The sequence below is a fragment of the Chlamydotis macqueenii genome, chromosome 6, assembly GCF_036417535.1.
Source record: "Chlamydotis macqueenii isolate bChlMac1 chromosome 6, bChlMac1.mat, whole genome shotgun sequence".
NCBI classification, from domain to species: Eukaryota; Metazoa; Chordata; class Aves; order Otidiformes; family Otididae; genus Chlamydotis; species Chlamydotis macqueenii.
In genome coordinates this window covers 28,514,941-28,539,494 of record NC_141561.1, presented here as the reverse complement: position 1 = coordinate 28,539,494, position 24,554 = coordinate 28,514,941, and the positions used below count along the sequence as shown (strand labels likewise).

Sequence of the window (24,554 nt, the reverse complement as noted above, 5' to 3'; positions counted from 1 at the left end):
AAGCACATAAAGATATGAGAAAAAAAAATTAGACCTTGCTATAGTGTTTTGTAAGATCATCAAGACACTGTCATCTAATGAAATGGCCATCTATAGCCTTATTTCTATTATCCGTTTCAACTATAGCCACAAGCTTTGTTGAATCAACTGTTCTCATAGGAATTTATTATTAACTTTCTAGTAGGTATTTACAGTAGTCTTTACTTGGCTGTCGTCTTTGAAGCTGCTCTGACAAGAGCATCTTCAGCTAATAAATACACTGCAAATATTCACTATTATTTTTTAAAACACAACAAGGTTTCACTACATTTTCTTATATTATCTTGAAGGAGTTCAAAAATAAAAATGTGATACTGTGGATCAAGCACCTGTGTTTAAAAGCAATTAAAAGAAACAACTGATGATGCATCATAACTATGGAGTCAAAGAAAGTCCCCACTCACTTCTGCTATTAATACTATAATGATTTTGTAACAGTAAGCAGTACATTTACTTAAAAATCACTTCTTGCACAGTCTGGGTTTTGCTTGGCTTGTTTTTCAAGTGGAAAAAAGGATGACCTGACAACAAATTTATTAAATTGAAATTACCTAGGTGATATTTTGGGTATTTTTAAGATGTCTTCAAATGGGGAAAGATCAAAGACGACTGACAGGAAAGCATGTTCTGAAGTCACACAGAACAGTGCAGAAAACACTACAGATTCTTCTCTGGATCAGTCTGCCTCCTCCAGTGCAAGAAGCCCTGAGTCAGTTCAAGGGAGTTCAGACAACAAATTCTTCATGATCCTTTCTCTAGTTACAACCTGAAGCCCTCCATCTGAGAATAGAGCATGCTGTATTTTAACAGCTACTACAGCAAGCATTTTGAAAGTAGGAGCTTGAAGAGTTCTTCAGAACATTAAGAAAAGTATCTTGCTCAGTTTCCACCATATTTTGCTTTACCATAGCACTGAAGATGATATCACTTTAAAAAGTGCTATGTAAAAGGATATGAAGAAATGAATGGCTAGACATTATTACAGAAGATGAGTACTGTGTAATGGAAAATACCTCAATGTAATTTGCTATGACAGAACTTTCCTAGAAGAGCAATTGACAAAATAAAGATTTTATTTAAACAACTGTACAAATTCATTCAGTATTATATTTTAATTGATCCCTTTATTACATCACCAGCTTGGAAAATAGGTAGTTTTGAATTACCAATAAGAATTCTGTTAACCTGTAGGGTAAGGTGGAGGGCTGCTGTCTGTCTTTGCCAGAATGGTCTCATTCAATGGTAATCATATTTGCCAAAGCTTCCTTAATTTAAAGCAAAATATATGCTTTTTACCTCTTGAGGAACTCACTAAATGTTCCACGTGTGTTACCTTGCATCTAATGATAACAGTCCAATTTAAACATCTTTTACTATGAAGAAAATCCAGCCAGATGTGAGTATGGATTTTTATATTATTTTACTTCTAATACTAAAACTAGTGAAATAAGTTTATTTATACTTACACAGAGCTGACTTGACCACCTTCAGATTAGATTAACAACTATAGCAGAACCACAGACACATTTTGGTACCCCAGCAAACTGAAAGTTTACTTTGGTTCCTTTAATCCGTGCTTCCAAGTTGAACTATATTGCACAACTTTAGCTCTGTCACTGAATCAAGTTAAACTCAGTGATATAGGATCTTGGCAGCTAGTTTGATGAACTAACTTAATTGTATGTCAAGCATATACAGGCTTTATACTACCTCAAAATCCAAATATCTCAGCTTGCCTATAACAGAATCTGAGATCTCAGTAATTCACCTCAGCATAAGGATCTCACTATTGACAAGACAGGACCTTCTCAGAAATAGAGTGAAAAATCTGCCAGATTAGAATCATAGAATGGTTTTGGTTTGAAGAGACCTTAAAGATCATCTAGTTCCAATCCCCCTGCCACAGATAGGGACACCTGCCAGTAGAAAGATAACAGTTCTTCACCACTGCCACATTACTGCAGTTACATGTCAGCAAGGAGTACAAAAACATAACCTAAGAAAGGATGCATCAAGTCAGATAACTGCTTAGTATGTTGTTTGACAGTAAATACACACATGTAGCCATTTTTTAGGGAGTTTCCTCAGCATCCAGTGATCTGTGATTTCATAAACCATAGTATAATTGTTTTCAATGTCCCTCATTAGATTTCCTTTCTGTAAGTTCTTCCAATCCTTTAACTCCTGTAAATAGTTTAATACGTACAATATCCTGTGACAAGATCACCTGCATTTTTTTTGTGAGAAGCACCTCCTTTCAAACTTCCTCCTGTGTTTGATACATGTAGTTGTTACATGGGAGGAGGCAATGAACATCCTCATCCTGCCAGAGAATTTTATAGCATTGCCATATTGCTCCAGATGTGTATTTGCCTTGCTCTGAGATTGTTGACCCTAACAATCCACCAAATCAATGACTGTGGTTGCATCTCATCTGACAGGCATTCAAAACCTTGTTCAGAAGGTTATAAGATCCACACTTTAAGTCTAGGATCAGAAGTGCACAGAATGAAGTCTTTTCACTCTACAAGGAAGTGGTCTGACGAGAGGGCTAGCATTTACAACACCAATATCTGCATTTTAAAAAACAAACAGTATGCCCTCTCACGTTTTGGGTTTTTTGGTTTGGTTGGGTTGGGGGGTTTTTTGGTGGTTTTTGTTTGGTTGGTTTTTTCACAAATTCTTTAAGATGCCTTTTCCCAGAGGCTCCCAAATCCCATGCAGGACCATACTTCCCAAGAGCTCTCATATAAGCCCAAAAAAAAAAAAAAAGTGGAATTTCAAACAAATCAGCCTATACTGAGTTTCTTATAGTGCTATTGAAATAAACTCTGCTGTGAATGATTTTACGAGTATGGTATCGAGTGCAACTCTAGTCCTGCATTGCATAGCAGGCACAGGGACATTACTTTATTACTACACAGGAATCCAAAATTCAAGTGCTTGAAAGTCAGAGACTGCAACATTGATTTCTATGCCTACAGTTAGAAGTTCTCCCCTATAAAACATATAAAAAGATACACATACACCCTTTCTATTTTACAAATATTTGCCAAAGAAAAATGGATAAGACGAAGAAAAATGAGATCAAAGAAGAAGAAAAAATATTAAAAGGATGATCTGGAATGTTCTAGGAAGAATGAAAGAAGCAGATGACAAGGAGCTGGAAATACTGCTGAGAAATACTGGAGACATTGAGCTAAGCGTGCAAGCCCCTGGTCAACAGGAGGATTGGTCAACTGGCTCCTACTGCACTCCTGGAAGAGTAAAACACTGGACAGCATATTAGTGAACATAAAAATGCACATGCATACATAATATTGTAAAATAAGCATTTTTATCATAACCTTAGTGGAAAGGGATACCTGAAGAGAATTAAACTAAACACTTAAAATTACTTAAACAAAATACTAAGAGAAGCCAGAATAACTGAAATATTGCTTATAATTAATGCTTCTAATTTGTGGCTGAACACAGTAATTGAAAAGGAAGCTTCTTTACACCATCAGTTTATCATTTTTAAAAAGACAAAGGAAAACTTCTCACACATTAATGTGTCTTAAAAAATATGGAGATGTTTTAAGATCTGTCTCTAAATCTTTTTGCATGTGAAATAACCACTGAGCCAAATGATAACTTTTAATAGTTTGCCTTGAGTTCTGGGAGTTGCAAATGAGGCAGTAAAGCTCTGTTATCTACAGCTGAGACACTCAAGACTGCACTTACTCAGAGGAGTACACATGCATTGTTGTAAAATCCTGACACTGAGTTCTTTGCGTCTCATCTATAATAAATTTTAAAAAGCAGACTAGAGTTAAACTTGCCACAGTGATACTATCACATTTAATTTATGCAGCTTGCGTATCTTACAGGATCTACTTAGTACCCTAAACATTTAGGCTTTTATTTAAGAAAATATTATAAATATTTGAAGTTTCCTTGTGGAAACTGTTACTAGTTTTCCCATTTCCATTAAAAAATAATTTTCAGAAAAAACAAGAATCAAACAGATTCTCAAATAATCCTGTTACTGCCCTACTGTTTTTTAATTATGCCAACAATGCAATCTCCTCTGGGACTATTCTCAAGCTAAATTCAGCCCTACAGAAACACACATCACAAAGACTACACAACAAGTATTAGCTTTAAACTGATGGATAAAATTGACTGTAATATTGCCTGCAATGCTGCACTTCCCATAAGAGACAGACTGCTCACAAGAGTTATATTTTAATGTCTCAAACATTTAAGTCATGTTACAGTCAGATAGGGAGGGGTGTTTCAGTTCATGTCAAAGATGCCATTTTTTTTTCATACGATATCTTAATTGAAAAGAAAATCCTGGAAATTTAAACAGACTTCTACAGGGAAAAGAAAGAAAAGCTGAAAAATGCAGGCTGTTTCTAGTGTTTTTTTTTCCCCTTCCTCCAAAATCCTAAACTTTGAAGGAATTTTTTAGTAGGAATGGAGAGAAATCTTTGTCTTTGATTTTTACCTTCTGTTTCTGTCCAGCTCAGGTACCTAATTCCCCATTCCTGGTATATGCCTTAGCCACCACAGTCCCAGGGACAGAAGGCTCTAGCATGGCTCCAGCCCCAGTGCTGAAGGAGACTCCTTTTTAGGAGTCTGGTGCTAGATCATTGGCTGAAAACTGCTAAACCATATAGCCAACTTCCCTCATCACTAAAAAAACAGCAAGTAGACATTTTTAATTCACTGGTTTTCGTAGTATTGCTCTCTAATGTGTTTTAGTACTATATTGGAACATGAAGACTGCTAGCTTTAAACAGGACATAAGAGTAACCTGCAGGAACACTTGTTTTTCAACAGGAGAATAGCAACTTAAAAGCTTTTTACATGTTGGTGGAAAAGAGATAATTAAGAAGTAATTTGTTAGCACCTCACAGACATTAGTTTATGCATATAATACATACACTAAAAAATAAGATATTGTTCAGATATACTAGGATCCTCACTTTCCTAAAAGAAGGCAGGGACAAAACCAGAATGCACACAAAGAGTAGGTGACCTTAATTTACAGAGTAACTGATACAAATACATATTCAACATATTCTGAATACATATTCCACATGTGATGGGATTATTTTGGCCAACAGCACAAAACAGCTTAAGTCTGTGGCCCTGTTGTTCTTCTGCCTTTCCTTCTGACTAGCCACCAGTAATACCAATATGCCAACTAAACTACATTGTAATCCAACACGGTAGCAAAAGGCAGCATTTTGCTGAACACATAGATGTAGCTGAGAAAGAAGAATGGGTCTTTTCCAAACTATTGTTTATGGATATTTACAATCTATAATATTACAAGTTTTATGACTGACAATTCTAGAGTCTTATGTCAGGTCAAAAAGTAGGACAGGTTTTTGAAGTCATTATTTTCTGGAGCAAAATCAGATAGAGTCAAATGTTTATGAGTCAAACACCAGCCAGGAAGCTAGGAGATCTTATGTATAAAGAGGCAAATGGTGGGGATACCAGTAAGTCCTGAATACCCTCTACCTTACATATAGCCAGTAATAACATTCTTGATACCCCAAGAGCAGAATTTCTTCATATAAGGTGCACAGCAAGTGATCTCTCTCTCTTTTTGAGGTGAAAAACATTGCTTCATCAGCAATCAAGAAACGGCAACCACAGCAGAAGAGTCAAATACACTTTTAAGCAATACTATAGATAATTTTACCTGTCCAGTATTTAATACTGCTTTTATATTTTTACCTTATTCTTAAGCCTTCTCAGGATAAACTTTTAGTGGAAAAAAAAAAACCAAAACAAAAAAAAACTTCATTATAATTTTTAGAAAAACACATAGTTTCATACCTTCAGCTGGGGATGTAAATAGATGTGATACAAACAAGTAAACTGACACTGACCTGTATTACAAGTCAGATCTTCTAGATGGGATGATTATCTAGCATTTTCTATCTTACTGGTAAAATGCCCTAGGCTGCACCTTTCAGTGCAGTCAAACCATTAGGATTTGCACCTGATTAGGAACTTCACAATTATAGTGCCAACAGCATGCTTTCCACATCATTAAGAGATGAACCCTTCATACAATTGCTTACAATTTTCCTACACACCAACTAGAACAACTAAAATAACATCTGCATGACAGTTCATCAGTAAGTTAAAAAATGCACAAGAAAATCCACCCCTTTCAAGCACTACTGGTACCGGGATCTCTCTATTTATCACCATTTATTTTATCACAAATTATAAAATTTTAAAGGTATGTATCTTATGGGCACCAGCAAGGGTAATAGTTACTTTGCTTAAAAAAGGTTAAATATTATTTTGTATTAATAAACTTGGATAACAGCATATTCTTTTGCAGATTTTGGGATTTCACATGCCCTGACCTTCTACCATAAGTTAAAGACAATTAGAGCAGGAAAGAAAGAAACTCCAAACTATGTACTTACTTATTCAATGTGAGGTCAAGGATGAATTTGGAGCCAAAGGCCTCAATCTGGAAACTTGCCTGGGCCAGATGTACAGCCTGTAAACATGAACACACAGTAGTACTATACAGATTTGCAGAACATTTAAAGTTGTCAAAAGAATCACTGAGCTTTATATGCAACAAATATGTGACAAACATCTGTGAAAAACAAACTTATGGAAAATATGTTTATTTTCATGAGTCTCACAGGCATATGAAAAGTTCTGCCCTGGTACCAAATTTGGATTTAAAAGGATTTGCCTCTTTAGAGGATAAATGGAGAGAGACAAACAAATGTTACCTGAAAAGCATGCTTTCAAATACATACTCACCCCTTACAAAAACAAGAAAAAAGTTTCATATAAATGTCTATATTTTGCCATAACCAGATGGCTATGTAACAAAAGTAATGTAGCATACACTTCTAATTATGTTACTGCATTCATTCAGTTTAAAAGGTTGAAATAATTCAAGCATTTGCGATACATGCTTTCAAGAAAGAAAATCATGGCAAGGTTTATATTATACATTATTGAAGTCTTCTCCAAAATAACCCTTTGACAATTAAAGGCTTTGTACTTGGCACTGTAACCAAACCAGTGTACAGTAGACTGATGCTGCTCAACATGCAACAACAACAACAACAACCCCCAAACCCAACATTAATCTAAACAACATTAGCAAGACAACTTGCCTAGAGAGTTAACTTTAACTTCCAAGATATTCAATTTTTGTCAGAGATATACATTGTATTCTTTTTTCTTTTCTATACTGTTCTAACTGAAGCCAAAGACATTTTGAAAATGCTGATCTGTTTTCTAGAAAAATATGAAGAGATGATCCAAGAATTTATTTTTTGTGAAGACACTATTCCAGTAAGGTGGAAGAGATTAGATATGAATTTCATAGAACCTCTTCCCTGATAATGTTCTAATCAAATCATACTTACTTATACACTAATTTGATACAGTATTCATAATTATAGAAAGTTGGAATATTACTAAGCCTTTTAACCAAAGACATACTATTTTTTACTAAACATCACCATGAATCTACAGGTATGTCACAAAAACTATGTAAAGTTCTAGCTCTTTTATGGCATAACTTAAATAATATGAAGGTTAGCTTTGACAGACCACAAAGCCTATAATCTTGTTGTTCTTTGGAAATTTTTCCACAAAGTTATTTATGTTTCTCTTTCATTCCTGCACTACACAGAGTAGAACTGATTTTTATCTTATTTCTCAGTAAAGGTATCCATCATATTTCATAAAACCCTTCAACATAATTTAAAAAAACCTCTTTCTAAATGTTGCTATAGTGACTAAAATCAGTTGTGATGTTTCCTGTATTAAGGAATTTTTTTTATCATTCTTTGCCCCTAGATTTATCATTTCCCTTTCAACAGCGTCACAGAGCTTCACTGTCAAGCTTCTTTAAAAAAAAGTGTGGAGTTACAAAATATTCCAAAGATCTCCAAAATTGTTAAACAATCTCTTATCCAAAGCCTTTTTTTGTTTATTAGAAATACAATAACCTTAAACAAGAATTTTAAAAATAATATTCCTACATGATATCTGAAATAGTACATAAGCAAACTAGTATCAAGCTTTCTCTGTTACATTTTTTTGGTAAGTGAATATTAACAGTTGCCTCAGCATTGCACTGAGATAACACCGGCCTGGCAAACTGAATTTACAGCTACTCTGAATCACTGGAGTGAAACAGTTTAAGTATCAAGAAAAACATGTGACTTGATGGAGGAAATCTCCATCACTTGATGACTTGAGAGAGTCTCCATCGAGAGAGAATCGGCAAGGATGAAAGCTAGCATATATATTAAAAAAGTAGAAAATCTTAATTTAAATGCATGCCTAGTATGAGAGGCTTTTCAGCCCCTGTTCCACTTTTTTCCACAGGGAAACCAAGGAACAAGTGTCACAAGGAGCTTTTCAAGCACCTGTTCCTGACAAAAACCTCATTATGTTTTCAGCATGCACATGTACTAATTTCATTTTTTTTAAAAAGGCATGAAAATTTGTTGCAGAAAGAGTTGCACTTAGTTTTATTCCATAAAGATTCCACTTACAGTCCCAGGAGGTACCACTTTGAGTTTCCTTCACATGTAGCATTTACCTAAAATTATGTGTTCTCATACATGTCACAAACAAAACTTAAATATTAACTCTGAAAAGTTTCAAAGAACATGCACCATTCCATTAAGATCATTCTGAAACATGAGAAATAAGGACTATAGAATTTCTTAGAGTACCTAGTTTTTATTTTTTCATAAACATATCCACACACACACACTTATCTCCATCTCCATTTAGAAATTTTTCAAAATATCTCCTGCTTGAAGATAAACATGGTAATTTTGAGTATATTGCATTTTTACATACAAGCCACGAGGACTGAATCTTTAAGAGAAGATAATAATTTACAGATCTATACCATAACATTCCTGCACCACAGTAACATGGCAAAAAGTGACTGCGCAATCAGGATTGACTCAGTGTAGCATATCATTGATGATGTTTACAAGTTGGTTTAGAAGTGATACTGACTACTAGTGATTCCAAATACGATACTTAGCCAAGCTAAGCAAGAAAGTAACATCAAGAGTGACTATATACTTTTTCCAGGGTTATTTAGAAATAAAAATACACTCTTTTCAGTTTGATATAAATGCAACATTTCTTTCACCTCTCCTAACAGACTGCGCATTATTTAAAATGTGTATTCTTTGAAATATTTTTCAGAACAAGAGCAGCGTCAAGGCTAAGTAATCACTTGCAAGAGAGAGCGCCAAGTATTTTGTTTCCCACTCTATAATTTTTTTTTGTTTTGTCAGTACTGTTGTTCTGACTACCAATTCCAAACCAACTAAATAAGAAAAACTCTTGAATAACTTTCCTTTCAAGAAGATTCAAGTTGCCTAACCGATTAAGAAAATGCTTGTGTGGGGGATGACATACCACCTCAAATTAAAAAAAAAACAACAAACCCACAACAACAAAAACAACCACGAAAAAAACAACAACAACAAAAAAACCCCAAACAAACAAACAAAAAACCAAACAACTCCACACCAAACCACACTTGAAAAGCAATCATGGTCTACTGGTAAATGTCTTCAGTTTTTGAAACATGCCAAAATCATGAAACCTCAGCAGAAGACATCACAGATACCAAAAAGGTACATATATTTAAAAAAAAAAAAAAAAAAAAAAAAAACAAAACCAAACAACTCTGGCTAGTCTCAAGATCAGGTACTCGAACCAAAGGGCTATTAAATACAAAAAGACAAATTCTAGTTTCCAGAAGACCCTGAGCCACAAATTGCTGGAGTCTGGGAAATCAATCTAGGAAGTAGCACCCCATGACTGTTATGCTCCTATATCCCTTCCCAGGCATCTGCTACTGACTGCTTTCAGGGACAGCCAGATGGACAGTCTGATGTGCTATAGCTTTTCTTTTGTCCAACCAAGTCCATTCAATGATATGTGTATATATAATCCTAATTTCTAAGCCAACCACCATGTATTCTTTATCTTTCTGCAATTTAAAATTATTTAAAGTAACTTGTACTCTCGGTCTACAATATCGTAAGAAAAAGTTCCTCCTGTAGGATTAGATATAATATCATTGCTATTTCTGAAAACAATTACTTCTGTATATAAAAACACCACTTGCTATCTATCACTGTGCCTCACTTAACAGATGTAGCCTGTACACATAATAAGCAACTGCTGCAAAGCAGCTGGCACTAATTTGCTACCATGCAGCAGGGTATGTTCTTCACTCAGCTCAAACCACTGGTTACAGAAAGAACACTGGATTTTAAATCCCTGCAGTTCAGCAAAAACACTGTTTTGCATTCACGTGAATGTGATACAGCACTGCTGCAGCAAAATACAGATTTTGTTAAGCCAGTTTAATAATAGATAATCACCTGTGAAAGCTGTAAATCAGGTGCAGGTAATTAGACTAAAGTATTCAATTCTGAAAATGATATTTTTCCTGTAACAAGTTAGCACAGAAAGCTAACTTGTTACAGCAGTTGTCACCAGGTGTTTCAGCCATTATCATCCTCATGTACCACCATGATGGGAGGAAGTATTTCAGAAAACTATCTGTGGAATTCTGTTACACAGCTTATCATTTCACAGTATTCTCTTACCAGCTACTGTGTAATACAGTGCCTAAAGTATAATCTGAAATACGGTGTTCTTCTGACGGGCATAGAAATATAAACTCAAACAAGAATATAATATAGATTAGCATATGTTGTGAAGAATATGTATGGACTAAGATATCTTATGTCTTTACAAAGGAAAAATATTAAACATCATCTTCTTGTACCACTTACATACATGCATATGTTCACATCTGCTTGAGTATTCTTTACTTACATAAACAGGAGACCAAGTTCCTTTGTACGTTTGTTAGTCATTCAAAAAACTCTGCAGAGGTTCCTGCTTTGACAGCCATAAGCTACTCCAATGGCAAAGCTGCAAAATTACATAAAGTTTTTCTGCAGAAAAGCCTTACTGATGATACATAGAGGAGTGGGCTGAAGGAGGGTCTGAGTTTTAAACATTTTTCCTGCCCCTAAAACCAAATTGGGGGGGGGCAGATTAAAAAAAAAAAATAATAATAATAAAGTCTTTTTCCACTGTTCTGGAAGGTCAAATTACTAGTGTAGTCACTGTAATAAAAGATTCTTCATACTAGAAACATTCTAAGAGTGCTGTAGCTCCTTGTACAAAGAAGTAACTCTCAGGTTTCTTTTCCAAGCTAAAAATCCATATATGTAAAGAATTCCAGTTTCCTTCAAATCAGTCATTAGCTTACAGTAAAAGTTTCAAGATAAAAATGGACTAAAAGGCTGTAACCGGAATCTCAGTTCTACTGATACATGTCATAACTTGAACACCTTCATTGTTTTCATTACTGTGCTTGGGCATCATTTGTCCATAAATCACTTTTTCCAGACTTTCAGGAATTTTATAACCATCATCACAAAAAGTAAAGTACAATATTTGTTTTACTTTCTTCACAATAAAACTACACCAAATGTGGGTCTTTTGCTGTATTCAAACACCTATGATCTCCAAATGACAAGCTCATTGCTTTTAGAAACCTATGCTAGACAACCTATAAACTTCGGGTTTTTTTTTTTATTTCAGAACAAGGCCTAACAAGTGCAAGTGTTGCAGTACTTAACACTAAGGATCTGAAACCTTTTATAAGTTATCACTTGAAGCTCATTAGAGGACACAGAAATAAAGAATTTAAGATTTAGAAATATCATGAGCTACATTTCAGCTAGGAAATGAAGGTGTAGATCTACTTGAGGAGAAGTTCACATAAGGAAGATGTCCTTCTACACTCAAACCAAAGAAGATAGGAAGACCAATTTTAACCCTCCTGTTAGTCAGTAGCTACTGAAGACGCAGAGTCCAGATATGCCTTTTACATAACTATAAAATACAAAGTACACAAAATCATCCATTTGCAAGTAGTGTAAATTGAAGCTGCACCACTGAAAATTCAAAAAAAATGCAAAGCCAGCTGAAATACTACAAAGATTCTCCAACAGTCTTAAACTCACACACATAAGCCACACAAAGTTCATTCATTATTTTGATCAGTTTTCATTACATGGGGATTAAAAGTGAAGACCTGGCCTAGGATAAGCAAGGGAAAGGAAGACAATAACTAATGCATAGGATTTTTATCTGGATTTTGGTAACAATTCACATGATGTTACCTCTCGAGATATTATTAACCATGACCTTTCACCTTTTACAAAACAGGCCTGCTTTTTGTTCAGTATCACCTGTTTCACAATTGCTGTGATATTGTTGCTTCCCTTTCATTTTGAGGGTGCCTTCCCTCTCAACTTCCGTAAGCTACATACCAAAGTTGCACAAAGGACTGAGACAGTACTGTATCTCAACCTTTAAGGTGGGGCAACGTAGTAGAAAACATAACATTCAGCCTGACGGAAATATCCTCTTCATTAAAATGACAAACTGTTGAGCTGAACAGAAGCACCTGGAGTTTTAACTCCAATAAAAATAGCACAAAATGAATATAATTGTGGGGGGAGGAGGTGGTGTAACTGTCTTCATATTTACAACTACTACTACACTTCTTTTTTTTCCAGTTATTAAGGTCTGCAAAACCATTTTCTTAACACTTCCCTCCTCCCCAAAACTACACTAACAGCTTAGAATTATGGATGACGATATTGCTGCTTTACAGCTTCTGAGAACTTACAATTAAGTGACCTAAAAACAGGTAGAAACTGTTCAGCACATACAGTCTGCCTTCATATGCAGCTAGTTCCAGCTATTTTCCACTAAAAATCTGGTAAGGTTGCCCTGAGCTGTGTTTCTCTGGCAATTCTATTATCTGGAGACCAAATGTTGCATTGCAAGATTTTTCCCTCTGCTTGCTGCCATAAGGACTTCCTCCTAGCCTTTTGTGACAAGTTGTGTCCTATGTAGTCTTCCTGCTAGGTCCTAACAATCTTGTCCATGCATTCTGCAAAAATCAAAGCAGTCATCTGCTTCAGTACAGATACTACCAGTTCATTCAAAATGCTACCTCCATCTGCAGAAGTTTAGAAAGAAAGCACTGCAGAACACAGATGACTCAGACCTCTTCAACAAGCTTAAGGATTCTTATGAGCTTCTGTCCTGGTTCTGGCCAGGATAGAGTTAATATTTACCTGAGCTGGGTGGAGAACTGAGGCTGGTAGCCCCTATGGCTGGGATAGTTAACTAATTAGCTAACAGCTGGGGTTAATTTACCCAAATTAGCCAAAGGGCTATTCCATCCCATCTGACATCACGCTCAGTATATAAGTGAGGAGGGTGCTGAAGGGAGGCCCTCCTAGTTGGAAGAGACTGGATGTGGAGATCTGTTGTGAGCTATTATACTGTATTTGTGTTCTATCACTCTATTGTTTTCTTCTGTCATTACTGTTAAATTTACTTTTTGTTCAATCTCAACCCGCGTGTTTGGTTTTTTTTTTTTCCTGGTTTTCTTTTGTTTGTCAAATCTCCTCCTATTCTCTCGGAGAGTGGGGGGGGAGTGAGAGAGAGACTGCGTAGTCTGGTCCCCGTTGGGGCTGAACTACGACAGTTATTTTGGCGCCCAATGTGGGGCTCGAAGGGTTGAGATAATAACAGATCTGACTTTTTTTTTTCTTTTTTTTGCTTGAAACAAATTTGTTTATATGTGCTTGTTATATTGGTTGTCAGTTATTGGTCATGATGTTGCAGTGGTTGGTTATGTTGTTGTATTGTCTATGCTCTTATATGTACTATGTGTTCCCAGTGGTGGTGTTTATCACCTCAGGGAAAATGATGAGAATTATCCTTCTGTTATACTATGCCATATACATCTATGACATGGTGACATCAATGGCCTTAGAGATAAATTGGTATTCCTATGTGGACAGCTTCCCGAATTCTTTCACTTCCAGGGTAGTTAAGCCACTTTTTGAGAACTTTAAAGATCTGGGGGATATTCAAGCCACTATGATGTTGTTGTTATGTATCTTGAATGTGTGCCAAGTCTTGTCTAGAGCTGCAAACCCACTTTTTGGGAATCTCCTCCCGAGATTTACCCTAAGGCAAGATACTAATACGTGGCATGGTGTGAGGGAGAACAAACTGACCTGCAATGTAGGGACTCAAACCCCAGCAACAGGCATTGCAGCTGAATCAGAGGGTGAACCTGTGCTAGTTTCAGTTGCCCCTGTATCCAAGAAGACTTGGAAGCGGAAGTCAGCTCGTTTAGTGAGGGATGAAGAAGCCCCTTTTAGGACGGAGCAGGAGGAAGAAGAGGAAGGTTTATTTGCTACATGCCCAGGAAGAACTCGGCAGGCAGGCTCTTCCTCAGAGGAAGAACTCCTAAAGGAGACAGTGAGCACCAGATTTCTATCCCTGAGCGAGCTGCGAGACATGCGAAAAGATTTTAGCCGTCATCCTGGGGAGCACATTATCAGCTGGCTGCTGCGGTGCTGGGATAATGGGGCCAATAGCTTGGAATTAGAAGGCAGAGAAGCTAGGCAACTGGGATCCATTTCTAGAGAAGCAAGCATTGACAAAGCAGTTGGAAAAGGGACACAAGCCCTCAGCCTCTGGAGGCGACTCCTGTCAGGTGTGAAGGAGAGGTATCCTTTCAAGGAGGATATAATGTGTCATCCAGGCAAGTGGGCTACCATGGAGAAGGGTATCCAGTACCTGAGGGAATTAGCTGTGCTGGAGATTATTTATGATGACCTGAACAATGATCAGTTACCTAAGGATCCAGATGAAGTCAGGTGCACACGACAAATGTGGCGGAAGTTTGTTCGAAGTGCACCATCATCATATGCCAACTCATTGGCAGTTATGACCTGGAAAGATGGAGAGGAAGAAACAGTGGATGAACTGGCTGGCCGACTCCGGCAGTATGAGGAAAGCCTGTCTTCCTCCCTAAGGGCCTGTGTCTCGGCTGTGGAGAAACTATCCCAGGAGTTCCAGCAATTCAAAGCAGATATGTCCCATTCCCCACCGGTACGGGCCAATATTTCAGCTATTAGGAGTAAACGTTTCCCTGCTCAAGAGAGATGGTTTACGCGGCAAGGTACCCTGTGGTTTACCTTGCGTGACCAAGGAGAGGACATGAGGGAGTGGGATGGGAAGCCTACCTCTGCCCTAGAGGCGCGGGTACGTGAGTTGCGTGGAAAAACCATTGCAAATAGAAGTTCTCCCCGGAAAATTGTTGCACCAGTCTCCAATAGGGAGCGTAGAAGGAATAGCTTTAGTTCTGACCCTCTTGAAGGGACCTCTCATGCATATTTAAAAGAAATGAATAATGAATACTGTGGCCAGGATTAGAGAGGCCCTGCCTCCAGCCAGGTGGAGGAGAGGGATAACAGAGTTTATTGGACTGTGTGGATCCGATGGCCTGGCACGTCAGACCCACAAGAGTACAAAGCTCTAGTGGATACTGGTGCACAATGTACCTTGATGCCATCAAGATATAATGGGGCAGAACCCATTTGTATTTCTGGAGTGACAGGAGGATCCCAACAGCTATCTGTATTGGAGGCTGAAGTGAGCCTGACAGAGAATGAGTGGCAAAAGCACCCCATAGTGACTGGCCCAGATGCTCCATGCATTCTTGGTATAGATTACCTCAGAAGGGGATATTTCAAGGACCCAAAAGGGTATCGGTGGGCTTTTGGTGTAGGTGCTTTAGAGATGGAGGAAATTATACAGTTGTCCACCTTGCCTGGTCTGTCAGAGGATCCTTCTGTTGTGGGGTTGCTGAAGGTTGAAGAACAACAGGTGCCAATTGCTACCACAACTGTGCACCGGCGGCAGTATCACACCAACTGAGACTCCCTGATCCCCATCCATAAGCTGATTCATCAGCTGGAGAGCCAGGGAGTGATCAGCAAGTCCCACTCACCTTTTAACAGTCCCATATGGCCAGTGAGAAAATCAAGTGGAGAGTGGAGGTTAACAGTGGACTATCGTGGCCTGAATGAGGTAACACCACCACTGAGTGCTGCTGTGCCAGACATGTTAGAACTTCAGTATGAACTGGAATCCAAGGCAGCCAAGTGGTATGCCACCATTGATATTGCCAACGCGTTCTTTTCAATCCCATTGGCACCAGAATGCAGGCTGCAGTTTGCTTTCACTTGGAGGGGCGTCCAGTACACTTGGAATCGACTGCCCCAGGGGTGGAAACACAGCCCCACCATCTGCCATGGGCTGATCCAGACTGCACTGGAAAAGGGTGGCGCTCCAGAGCACCTGCAGTACATTGATGACATCATCATATGGGGCAACACAGCAGCAGAAGCTTTTCAAAAAGGGGAGAAAATAATTAAAATCCTCCTGAAAGCTGGGCTTGCCATAAAACGATGTAAGGTGAAAGGACCTGCAAGAGAGATACAGTTTTGGGGGATAAAATGGCAAGATGGGTGTCGTCAGATTCCAATAGATATAGTCAACAAAATAACAGCTATGGCTGCACCGACTGACAAAAAGGAAACGCAAGCTTTCCTGGGCATTGTGGGTTTCTGGAGGATGCATATTCCAAATTATAGTATGATTGTAAGCCCTCTGTATAAAGTCACCCGAAAGAAGAATGATTTTAAATGGGGCCCTGAACAACAGCAGGCTTTTGAACAAATTAAACAAGAAATTGTTCACGCGGTGGCTCTCGGGCCAGTCCGGACAGGGCAAGAGGTAAGAAATGTGCTCTACACCGCAGCTGGGGAGAATGGCCCTACCCGGAGTCTCTGGCAGAAAGCACCAGGGGAAACCCGTGGTCAACCCCTTGGGTTTTGGAGCCGGGGATATAAAGGATCTGAGGCCTGCTATACTCCAACCGAAAAAGAAATCCTGTCGGCATACGAAGGAGTTCGAGCTGCTTCAGAAGTGATTGGTACTGAAGCACAGCTCATCCTGGCACCCCGACTGCCAGTGCTGGGCTGGATGTTCAAAGGAAGGGTCCCCTCTGCGCATCATGCAACGGATGCTACATGGAGCAAGTGGGTTGCACTACTTACACAGCGGGCCCGAATAGGAAACCCGAATCGTCCAGGCATATTAGAAGTAATTACAGACTGGCCAGAAGGCAAAGATTTTGGAAAGCCACCAGAGGAAGAGGTAACGCGTGCTGAAGAGGCCCCACCATATAACAACCTCCCAGAAAATGAGAAGCAGTATGCCCTATTTACTGATGGGTCCTGTCGTATTGTAGGAAAACATCGGAAGTGGAAAGCTGCTGTGTGGAGTCCTACACGACGAGTGGCAGAAGCTGCTGAAGGCCAAGCTGAATCGAGCCAGTTTGCAGAGGTGAAGGCCATCCAGCTGGCTTTAAACATTGCTGAACGGGAAAAATGGCCTGTGCTCTATCTCTACACTGACTCATGGATGGTGGCAAACGCTCTGTGGGGATGGTTAAAGCAATGGAAGCAGAGCAACTGGCAGCGTAGGGGCAAACCTATCTGGGCTGCCACTCTGTGGCAAGATATTGCTGCCCGGTTAGAGCATCTGGTTTTAAAAGTACGTCACGTAGATGCCCACGTACCCAAGAGTCGGGCCACTGAAGAACATCAAAACAACCAGCAAGTGGATCAAGCTGCTAAAATTGAAGTGGCTCAGGTGGATCTGGACTGGCAGCATAAGGGTGAACTATTTTTAGCTCGGTGGGCCCATGATACCTCAGGCCATCAGGGGAGAGATGCAACATACAAATGGGCTCGATCGAGGGGTGGATTTAACCATGGACACTATTGCACAGGTTATCCTTGAATGTGAAATATGTGCTGCAGTCAAACAAGCCAAGCGGTTAAAGCCTCTGTGGTATGGAGGACGATGGCTGAAGTATAAATATGGAGAGGCCTGGCAAATTGATTACATTACACTCCCACAAACTCACCAAGGCAAGCGCTATGTACTTACAATGGTAGAAGCAACCACTGGGTGGCTGGAAACATATCCTGTACCCCATGCCACTGCCCGAAACACCATCCTGGGCCTTGAGAAACAAGTCTTATGGCGACATGGCACTCCAGAAAGAATTGAATCAGACAATGGTACCCATTTCCGAAACAATCTCATAGACACCTGGGCCAAAGAGCATGGCATCGAGTGGGTATACCACATCCCCTATCACGCACCAGCCTCTGGAAAGATTGAATGGTACAATGGACTGCTGAAAACTACACTGAAAGCAATGGGTGGTGGAACCTTCAAAAATTGGGATAAACATTTAGCAAAAGCCACTTGGCTAGTCAACACTCGGGGGTCCACCAATCGAGCTGGCCCTGCCCAATCTGAACTTCTACATACTGTAGAAGGGGATAAAGTCCCTGTGGTGCATGTAAGGAATGTACTGGGGAAGACAGTCTGGGTCATTTCTCCCTTGGGCAAAGGCAAACCCATGCATGGGATTGCTTTTGCTCAAGGACCTGGGTGTACTTGGTGGGTAATGCAGGAGGATGGGAAAGTCCGATGTGTACCTCAAGGAGATCTAATTTTAGGTGAAAAGAGCCAATAATTTGAAGTGCTTGATGTCGGTTACTATACAGTACTGTATGTCATTATCTAGCTATTATGTGTCCCTCCTTGCTTCTTCCTGCTCCACGCCCTGAGATACTTATGTTGTGTCAAACGTATTATAGTAAAATCGTTTATACCAACAAAGAATGAACTTTAATAAAATAGGAAAAATTGCAGCAGTGATGCAACCAGAACTGGCTCTTGCTACTAGCACCTGCCAACAGATCTTCAGTCTCCGGACTATGAACTTGCTAAGTCACTTGCACCAGACAGACTACCTGAGGAAACACCATGTCATCTGTCCTATGCTGAGAGCCTGTTATGACAGATGGAGCCCAAAGTTATGGACTGGATAAACTCAACAGACCTTTTGAAAGGATGGACCATGGACTAAGAGTTACATCTGTGTGTCTGCATACAAGTAGATAAAAGGAAGAAAAAGTTGATGATTAATTGGAAAGTGTAGGATCTGGGCATGATGTAGATGGTATGGAATAAGGGGTGGATAATGTCCTGGTTCTGGCCAGGATAGAGTTAATATTTACCTGAGCTGGGTGGAGAACTGAGGCTGGTAGCCCCTATGGCTGGGATAGTTAACTAATTAGCTAACAGCTGGGGTTAATTTACCCAAATTAGCCAAAGGGCTGTTCCATCCCATCTGACATCATGCTCAGTATATAAGTGAGGAGGGTGCTGAAGGGAGGCCCTCCTAGTTGGAAGAGACTGGATGTGGAGATCTGTTGTGAGCTATTATACTGTATTTGTGTTCCATCACTCTATTGTTTTCTTCTGTCATTACTGTTAAATTTACTTTTTGTTCAATCTCAACCCGCGTGTTTGGTTTTTTTTTTTCCTGGTTTTCTTTTGTTTGTCAAATCTCCTCCTATTCTCTCGGAGAGTGGGGGGGGAGTGAGAGAGAGACTGCGTAGTCTGGTCCCCGTTGGGGCTGAACTACGACAGCTTCAATGCATTTTTAAAAACAGATGCTCATTTTTGAGCATTTCACACTAAAAATAACTTCAGAAGAACTCAAATCCAGCTAGCCTTAATTTCACTATGAGGAAACAGGTATACAGATTTCAATCTTCAAGCACCAAGTATTTAAAATATGCTTTCTTTCAGAGCACAAAGAGAAAATAGACTATACACTAGCACTCTGTCCACTTTGGAGACAGACCACTTCACTTTGTCAAAACTATGGTGAACATTCCTTTTTTTCAACAGTAAGAAAAAGCTTCCTAGAAGAATAAGAAGGAACAAGAGAGGTTCTACCAACAGTTTAGATCACATATGTCTTCTCATTTTGATGGCATTTCACCAAATTTAAAAGAGGATAAATGGGATCAGTGCTAAGAAAGCAATTTATTATTTAAATTTTTTATTATCTAGTAAACCATTTTCTCCTCCAGCCCTTCATTTCAACACACATTTCATAAAGAAGGCTGCAGACTCTTGCTCTTAGGAAGAGACTTAAAAAAAATAAACTATTTAAAATCAATTTACATAATAATATTTCTCTAGCTTTACCTTTCCTCCTACATGCACACAATTTCCTCTACTCTTTGCCTCTCATTATAGTGACTCAGCATTTCTGAGACATTCAGGCCTAAGCCCACAAACTACCCATATGGCTTATATTCTTCTGGCCTCTATAATGAAGCTCCACAGAAATGGGTCTACTAAATAACATCTATAGGTAGTATATCCACATCATATGCCTATAAATGGTATACTACAGCTGACAGGAAAATAGAGGTTAAAGGATGTATGCTTCCAAGAACACTAAAAAAAAACCTCCTCAGCTGTCCACTGCATATATATATACATAAGGTCAATGTATTTGTTTTCACATGCTAAAAATCAATTCTAAACATAAATTTCTTTCTTTACCTGATTATAAAGGTATTATGGTTATTTCTTTTTATTACCAATGTGGGAAAAAGCAAAAGCTCACAGGTAGGATTTACTACAATACAGCATTTATTTTAATTCTGGAAAAGGATAAAAGCAAGGACTAAAAATATACTCCCCCACCCCCAAAAAAAAAAATCCTCGTGTATCTTTCACAATCCAATCACATTCTGTTTCCTTTATGGGTTACGTTCCTTTTACATCCTAGGCAGACTAACCCTGCCCAATTATTGCTTTACAGAGATTATTATAGTGAATGTTAAACAGAATAAAATAACTAAAATATTTGTTATTATATTATTGGTAAAACAGATGGAAGGGCAAAGAAATTACTTCATGCAAGGAAAGATGCCAGTTGAGGGGGGAAGCCCTCTATGGTGCTCTGGAATCAAGATATGCAAAAACTAAGACAAGGAACATAACCAACTCTTTCCTTCAACTAAATGGATCAAAGCAATAAAAGTTTCATGCCAGAAGAATGAAGTCAACATAATGTCACTCTCCATGAAGCCCTAAGCTTAAAAAAATTCTTCTGTGGGAAAAACTGCAGTGTTAGCATTCCCTACACTTAAAACAGACACAGTGAGTAGAAAGGAGATCCACTTTACACAATACTCAGCACCAGACATACCCAAGGAAATCAATACCAATTCTGTCAGCACTGATTTCTGCAGAGCTTTACCCCAACGGGTAGATAGGAGGTAGGGCATAGGAAGGATAGGCAATGGCAGCAATGTTCTTGTGGGAATGCCGGGTAAATAAAGAGATTGGCAGACATTCCGCTCTGTGGATTCCCAAGAAAAACAACTCACGCAGAAACATGGAGGAAGCACTATTCCCAAAGGCAGGTCTGCAGGCACTTGCAAATTCCTTTCTTCCCACATCCACCTCCAAAGATGGGAACAGAAAGTCTCTAGTGTTTAAGTTTATTTAAAACACTGCTCACACCTTAAAGGGGTATCAGTTGTTAATGTAGTAGTCTTTTAAGTAGCTCCATTTTCCAACATTCGAGCAGTTTTTCTGTGCCATCCATAACACATTGGGGCATTTAGATGCATCCAAAGGCACATACTAGTATCCAAGTTCAAGAAGCTAGGAAACAATCTTTCTTCCCACTAAAACATCAAAACTATACAACTATGTCATCTTTTTTTCAAAGATTATACAATGTCTCCAATTAATTCCACATCTGAAACAGCACATAATCAGTATCAACAAAAGCATATATAATGCATGATAAATTCACTGTCTAAAATTTCAAAAGAAATGCAATTCAATAGCTAGTAATTCCCTTACAGCTAGCGTCCTTCAGTAATGCCATATGCATTTGCTGTCTCTCTTCTATACCATGGCAATCTCCTCCTACATGAATCATCTTTACCTTCACTTTACCTTTTTAACCTGAGGGAATAAATTAACATTTTAAATAAAAATGTATAAAAATAGGATGGAACCATTTTAATGGGTGCCTCCTAAGCAATATAGTTTAGAATAAATTTACTTCTTTACAAAGTTATTTCACAAAACCAAAATTTGTTCAATTCAAAACTATTTCAGAAAAAAAAACTACTATCTGCATCTATACAAAATTAAATATTAGATCTTGTCATTAAAAGTGAAAAATATAAGTATTATTTGACAAAAACTAGTAACACTTTACAGTGGTCTTCACTGGTCATACACTAGCAGAATACCAATACTGCATTTATTAGGTAGTGCATGATACACTCAAAGCCAAGTAACTCATGCTGTTAAGTTCAGGATTCTAAAGAAACTTCCTATGCAGACATTTCTGCAATCTAGAGCTATTTTGGAAGAAGCACTTTGTTGATGATGGTATTCCATAAGTCAAGACACTGCAATCTATGCTGATCAGACAAGTCAACTTTGCATAATTCCCATTCGTTTTATCTACAGTTCAGCTTCTGAACCATCCTGAAATTCAAAATAATTATTTCTAAATTAACACAAGGGAAATCACATTCTTGTTTAATTACATGTCCTCTTTTAATTCCTAAAAATGGTGGTAAGGACCACCATTAAATCTCTAAGATCTACAGAATAAGACATTCAAGCACGATTACACATCACACCTTACTGTATTGGAAATTTTGCAGAAGAGCCTTTTTTTATCCTACCTTGTTGTGTTTATGCTGGTGCCTTGCCCTAGTATCCAGGATATGGTAAGGCGTTTCAGAGTCTCTGTTGATGTAATAGATTAGTCTTGAAGGCAGTGTGATTTCTTTCTGGATTGCATTGTTGTAGCTGTTATTTTTGCTGTTACTGCTTTTATTCTGTTGAAATGTGTTCTCTTTGTTTACCAGTATTCCCTCTATACTGCCTGCTGTTTTATTCCAGTGCAGGTCTGAGGAAGAAAAGATACGCCAGCCATAAATTAGATGGCAGAATGTTTATTTCCATAAAAAAACCTACATATTTAGCTTACAGTATTCTAATACTTTAATTAAACACTAAAGCAAACAAAAAGATAGCTTAGTCATTGAGCTAGACCTGATTTATTTTTCACACATAAAATGGTTTCAGAAAAAAACATTATTTATTTAAGTGCATATACATTTTCATATGCAGTCATGGATTATAAATATTTTAATGCCTCTGAACCTCCAAGAAGAAAAGAAACCTTAATGGATATGTAGTTACCCCCTACGCCCTCTTTGATAACCAAGTTCTCTTCTCTCTCAAAGACACACACACAAAAACAAATATAAATCTACAAAAGGCTAAGACTACACCTCATGTTCCTAAGACAAACTGAAATCAGAGTCCATGCACGCTGAATGTTAATCAATTCCCTTTACATAACAGGAAGTTTTCTACCTCTCTCTTTTAACTTCAACAAGAGCCCTTTTCTTCAGTGGCAGCTTTTCAGATTAAATCCTGTATCCTCCTCCATTAAAATTTCAAGATACAGTCAATGAACAAAAAATGTAACACTAATAACAGGATGCACAAATCGACTATAGCCACCATTCCGCATATCATCTATATGCAATCAAAAGCAAATAAGCAAAAGGCATACACAGAAATCCAACCCCAAACAAATTACCTTCCCAGTCAGATCCCTGCACACAGGCATCCTAATACATACAAAAAGCACCCGAGCCTTTTTTTTTGTCGCATAGCTCACCAGCGTACTTCTACGCGCACCACCCTGTATCTAAAACACTGCAGCACCGGCTTCAGAAGACCAGAGGGGGAAACCCCACATTTCTCTCTTTTGTGTAAGCAAGAAAGCCAGGGGAACATTTTCTGAGCCCCGTTTATCTACACGCCGAAACAGACAGGTACAGAAAGCTGGAAGGGGCAGAGGAAATGTTCGTTCGGGGGAAATGGCTGATATCGGGGGTTATCACCCAGGGCGGGGGCAGAGGAGCCGCGGACCGAGGAGCAGCAGAGGCCTCACGCACACGAACACACAGAGACCCCGCCATACCCACCGGCGGCGGCCGCGCAGGCCCGGGGGCAGGAGGAGCCATGGAGGAGCAGGAGCAGCGAGACGAAGCGGCCGAGGAGCGGCAGGAGCGCGGGGCGGTAGGTGGCGGGGAGGCGGCGGCCGCAGCCAGGCTGCCGCGGGGAGATGCTGCCGGGCGGCTTCATGGCTCATAGCGCCTCGGGGCGGCGCGGCGCCCTCACCCCGGAGGGGCTGTGCCCGGGGCGGCCGGGCGGGCGGGGAGAGGCGGGCGGCTCCCTCGCGGCGGCACCCGCCCGTCTAGCTCCCGGCTCCACCGTCACCTCAGCGCGAGGGAGGGAGGACGGGCGGGCAGCGGCGCGCGCGCGCGCACCTTCCCCTTTACACACCGCGCCCCCCCCCCAACACCTCCAGTCTCACGGCAGGCGCACGCGCGCCGACCGCGTCCCCCGCAGGGCGCGCGGGACGGGGCGGGGCCGCGCGGCCGCTGTCCCTTGTGCTGCCGCCGTGGGGGGCGGGAAGGACGCGTGCCCGGTAGCCCCGAGCCCCACTCGTGTCACGGGTCGTGAAGCGCGCCGAGCAGCTCGGGGTGGGGGGGCGGCCACCCTCCGGCGGGGGT

At 39.6% G+C, this 24,554-nt stretch overlaps 1 protein-coding gene across 1 annotated transcript in view; it reads right to left on the bottom strand.

Moving 5' to 3' along the window:
- The window catches only part of ADAM23 (ADAM metallopeptidase domain 23), a 73,220-nt gene extending 49,043 nt beyond the window's left edge, over window positions 1-24,177 (bottom strand). The window contains exons 1-3 of the mRNA XM_086751019.1: window positions 23,964-24,177; window positions 22,644-22,870; window positions 6,486-6,562 (exon numbers count right to left, since the gene is read on the bottom strand). Of these exons, the coding sequence (XP_086607145.1) occupies window positions 6,486-6,562; window positions 22,644-22,870; window positions 23,964-24,123 (464 nt within the window). The 5' untranslated portion in view covers window positions 24,124-24,177. The remainder of the gene's footprint in view (window positions 1-6,485; window positions 6,563-22,643; window positions 22,871-23,963) is intronic.
- Between the last annotated feature and the right edge of the window lie 377 nt (window positions 24,178-24,554).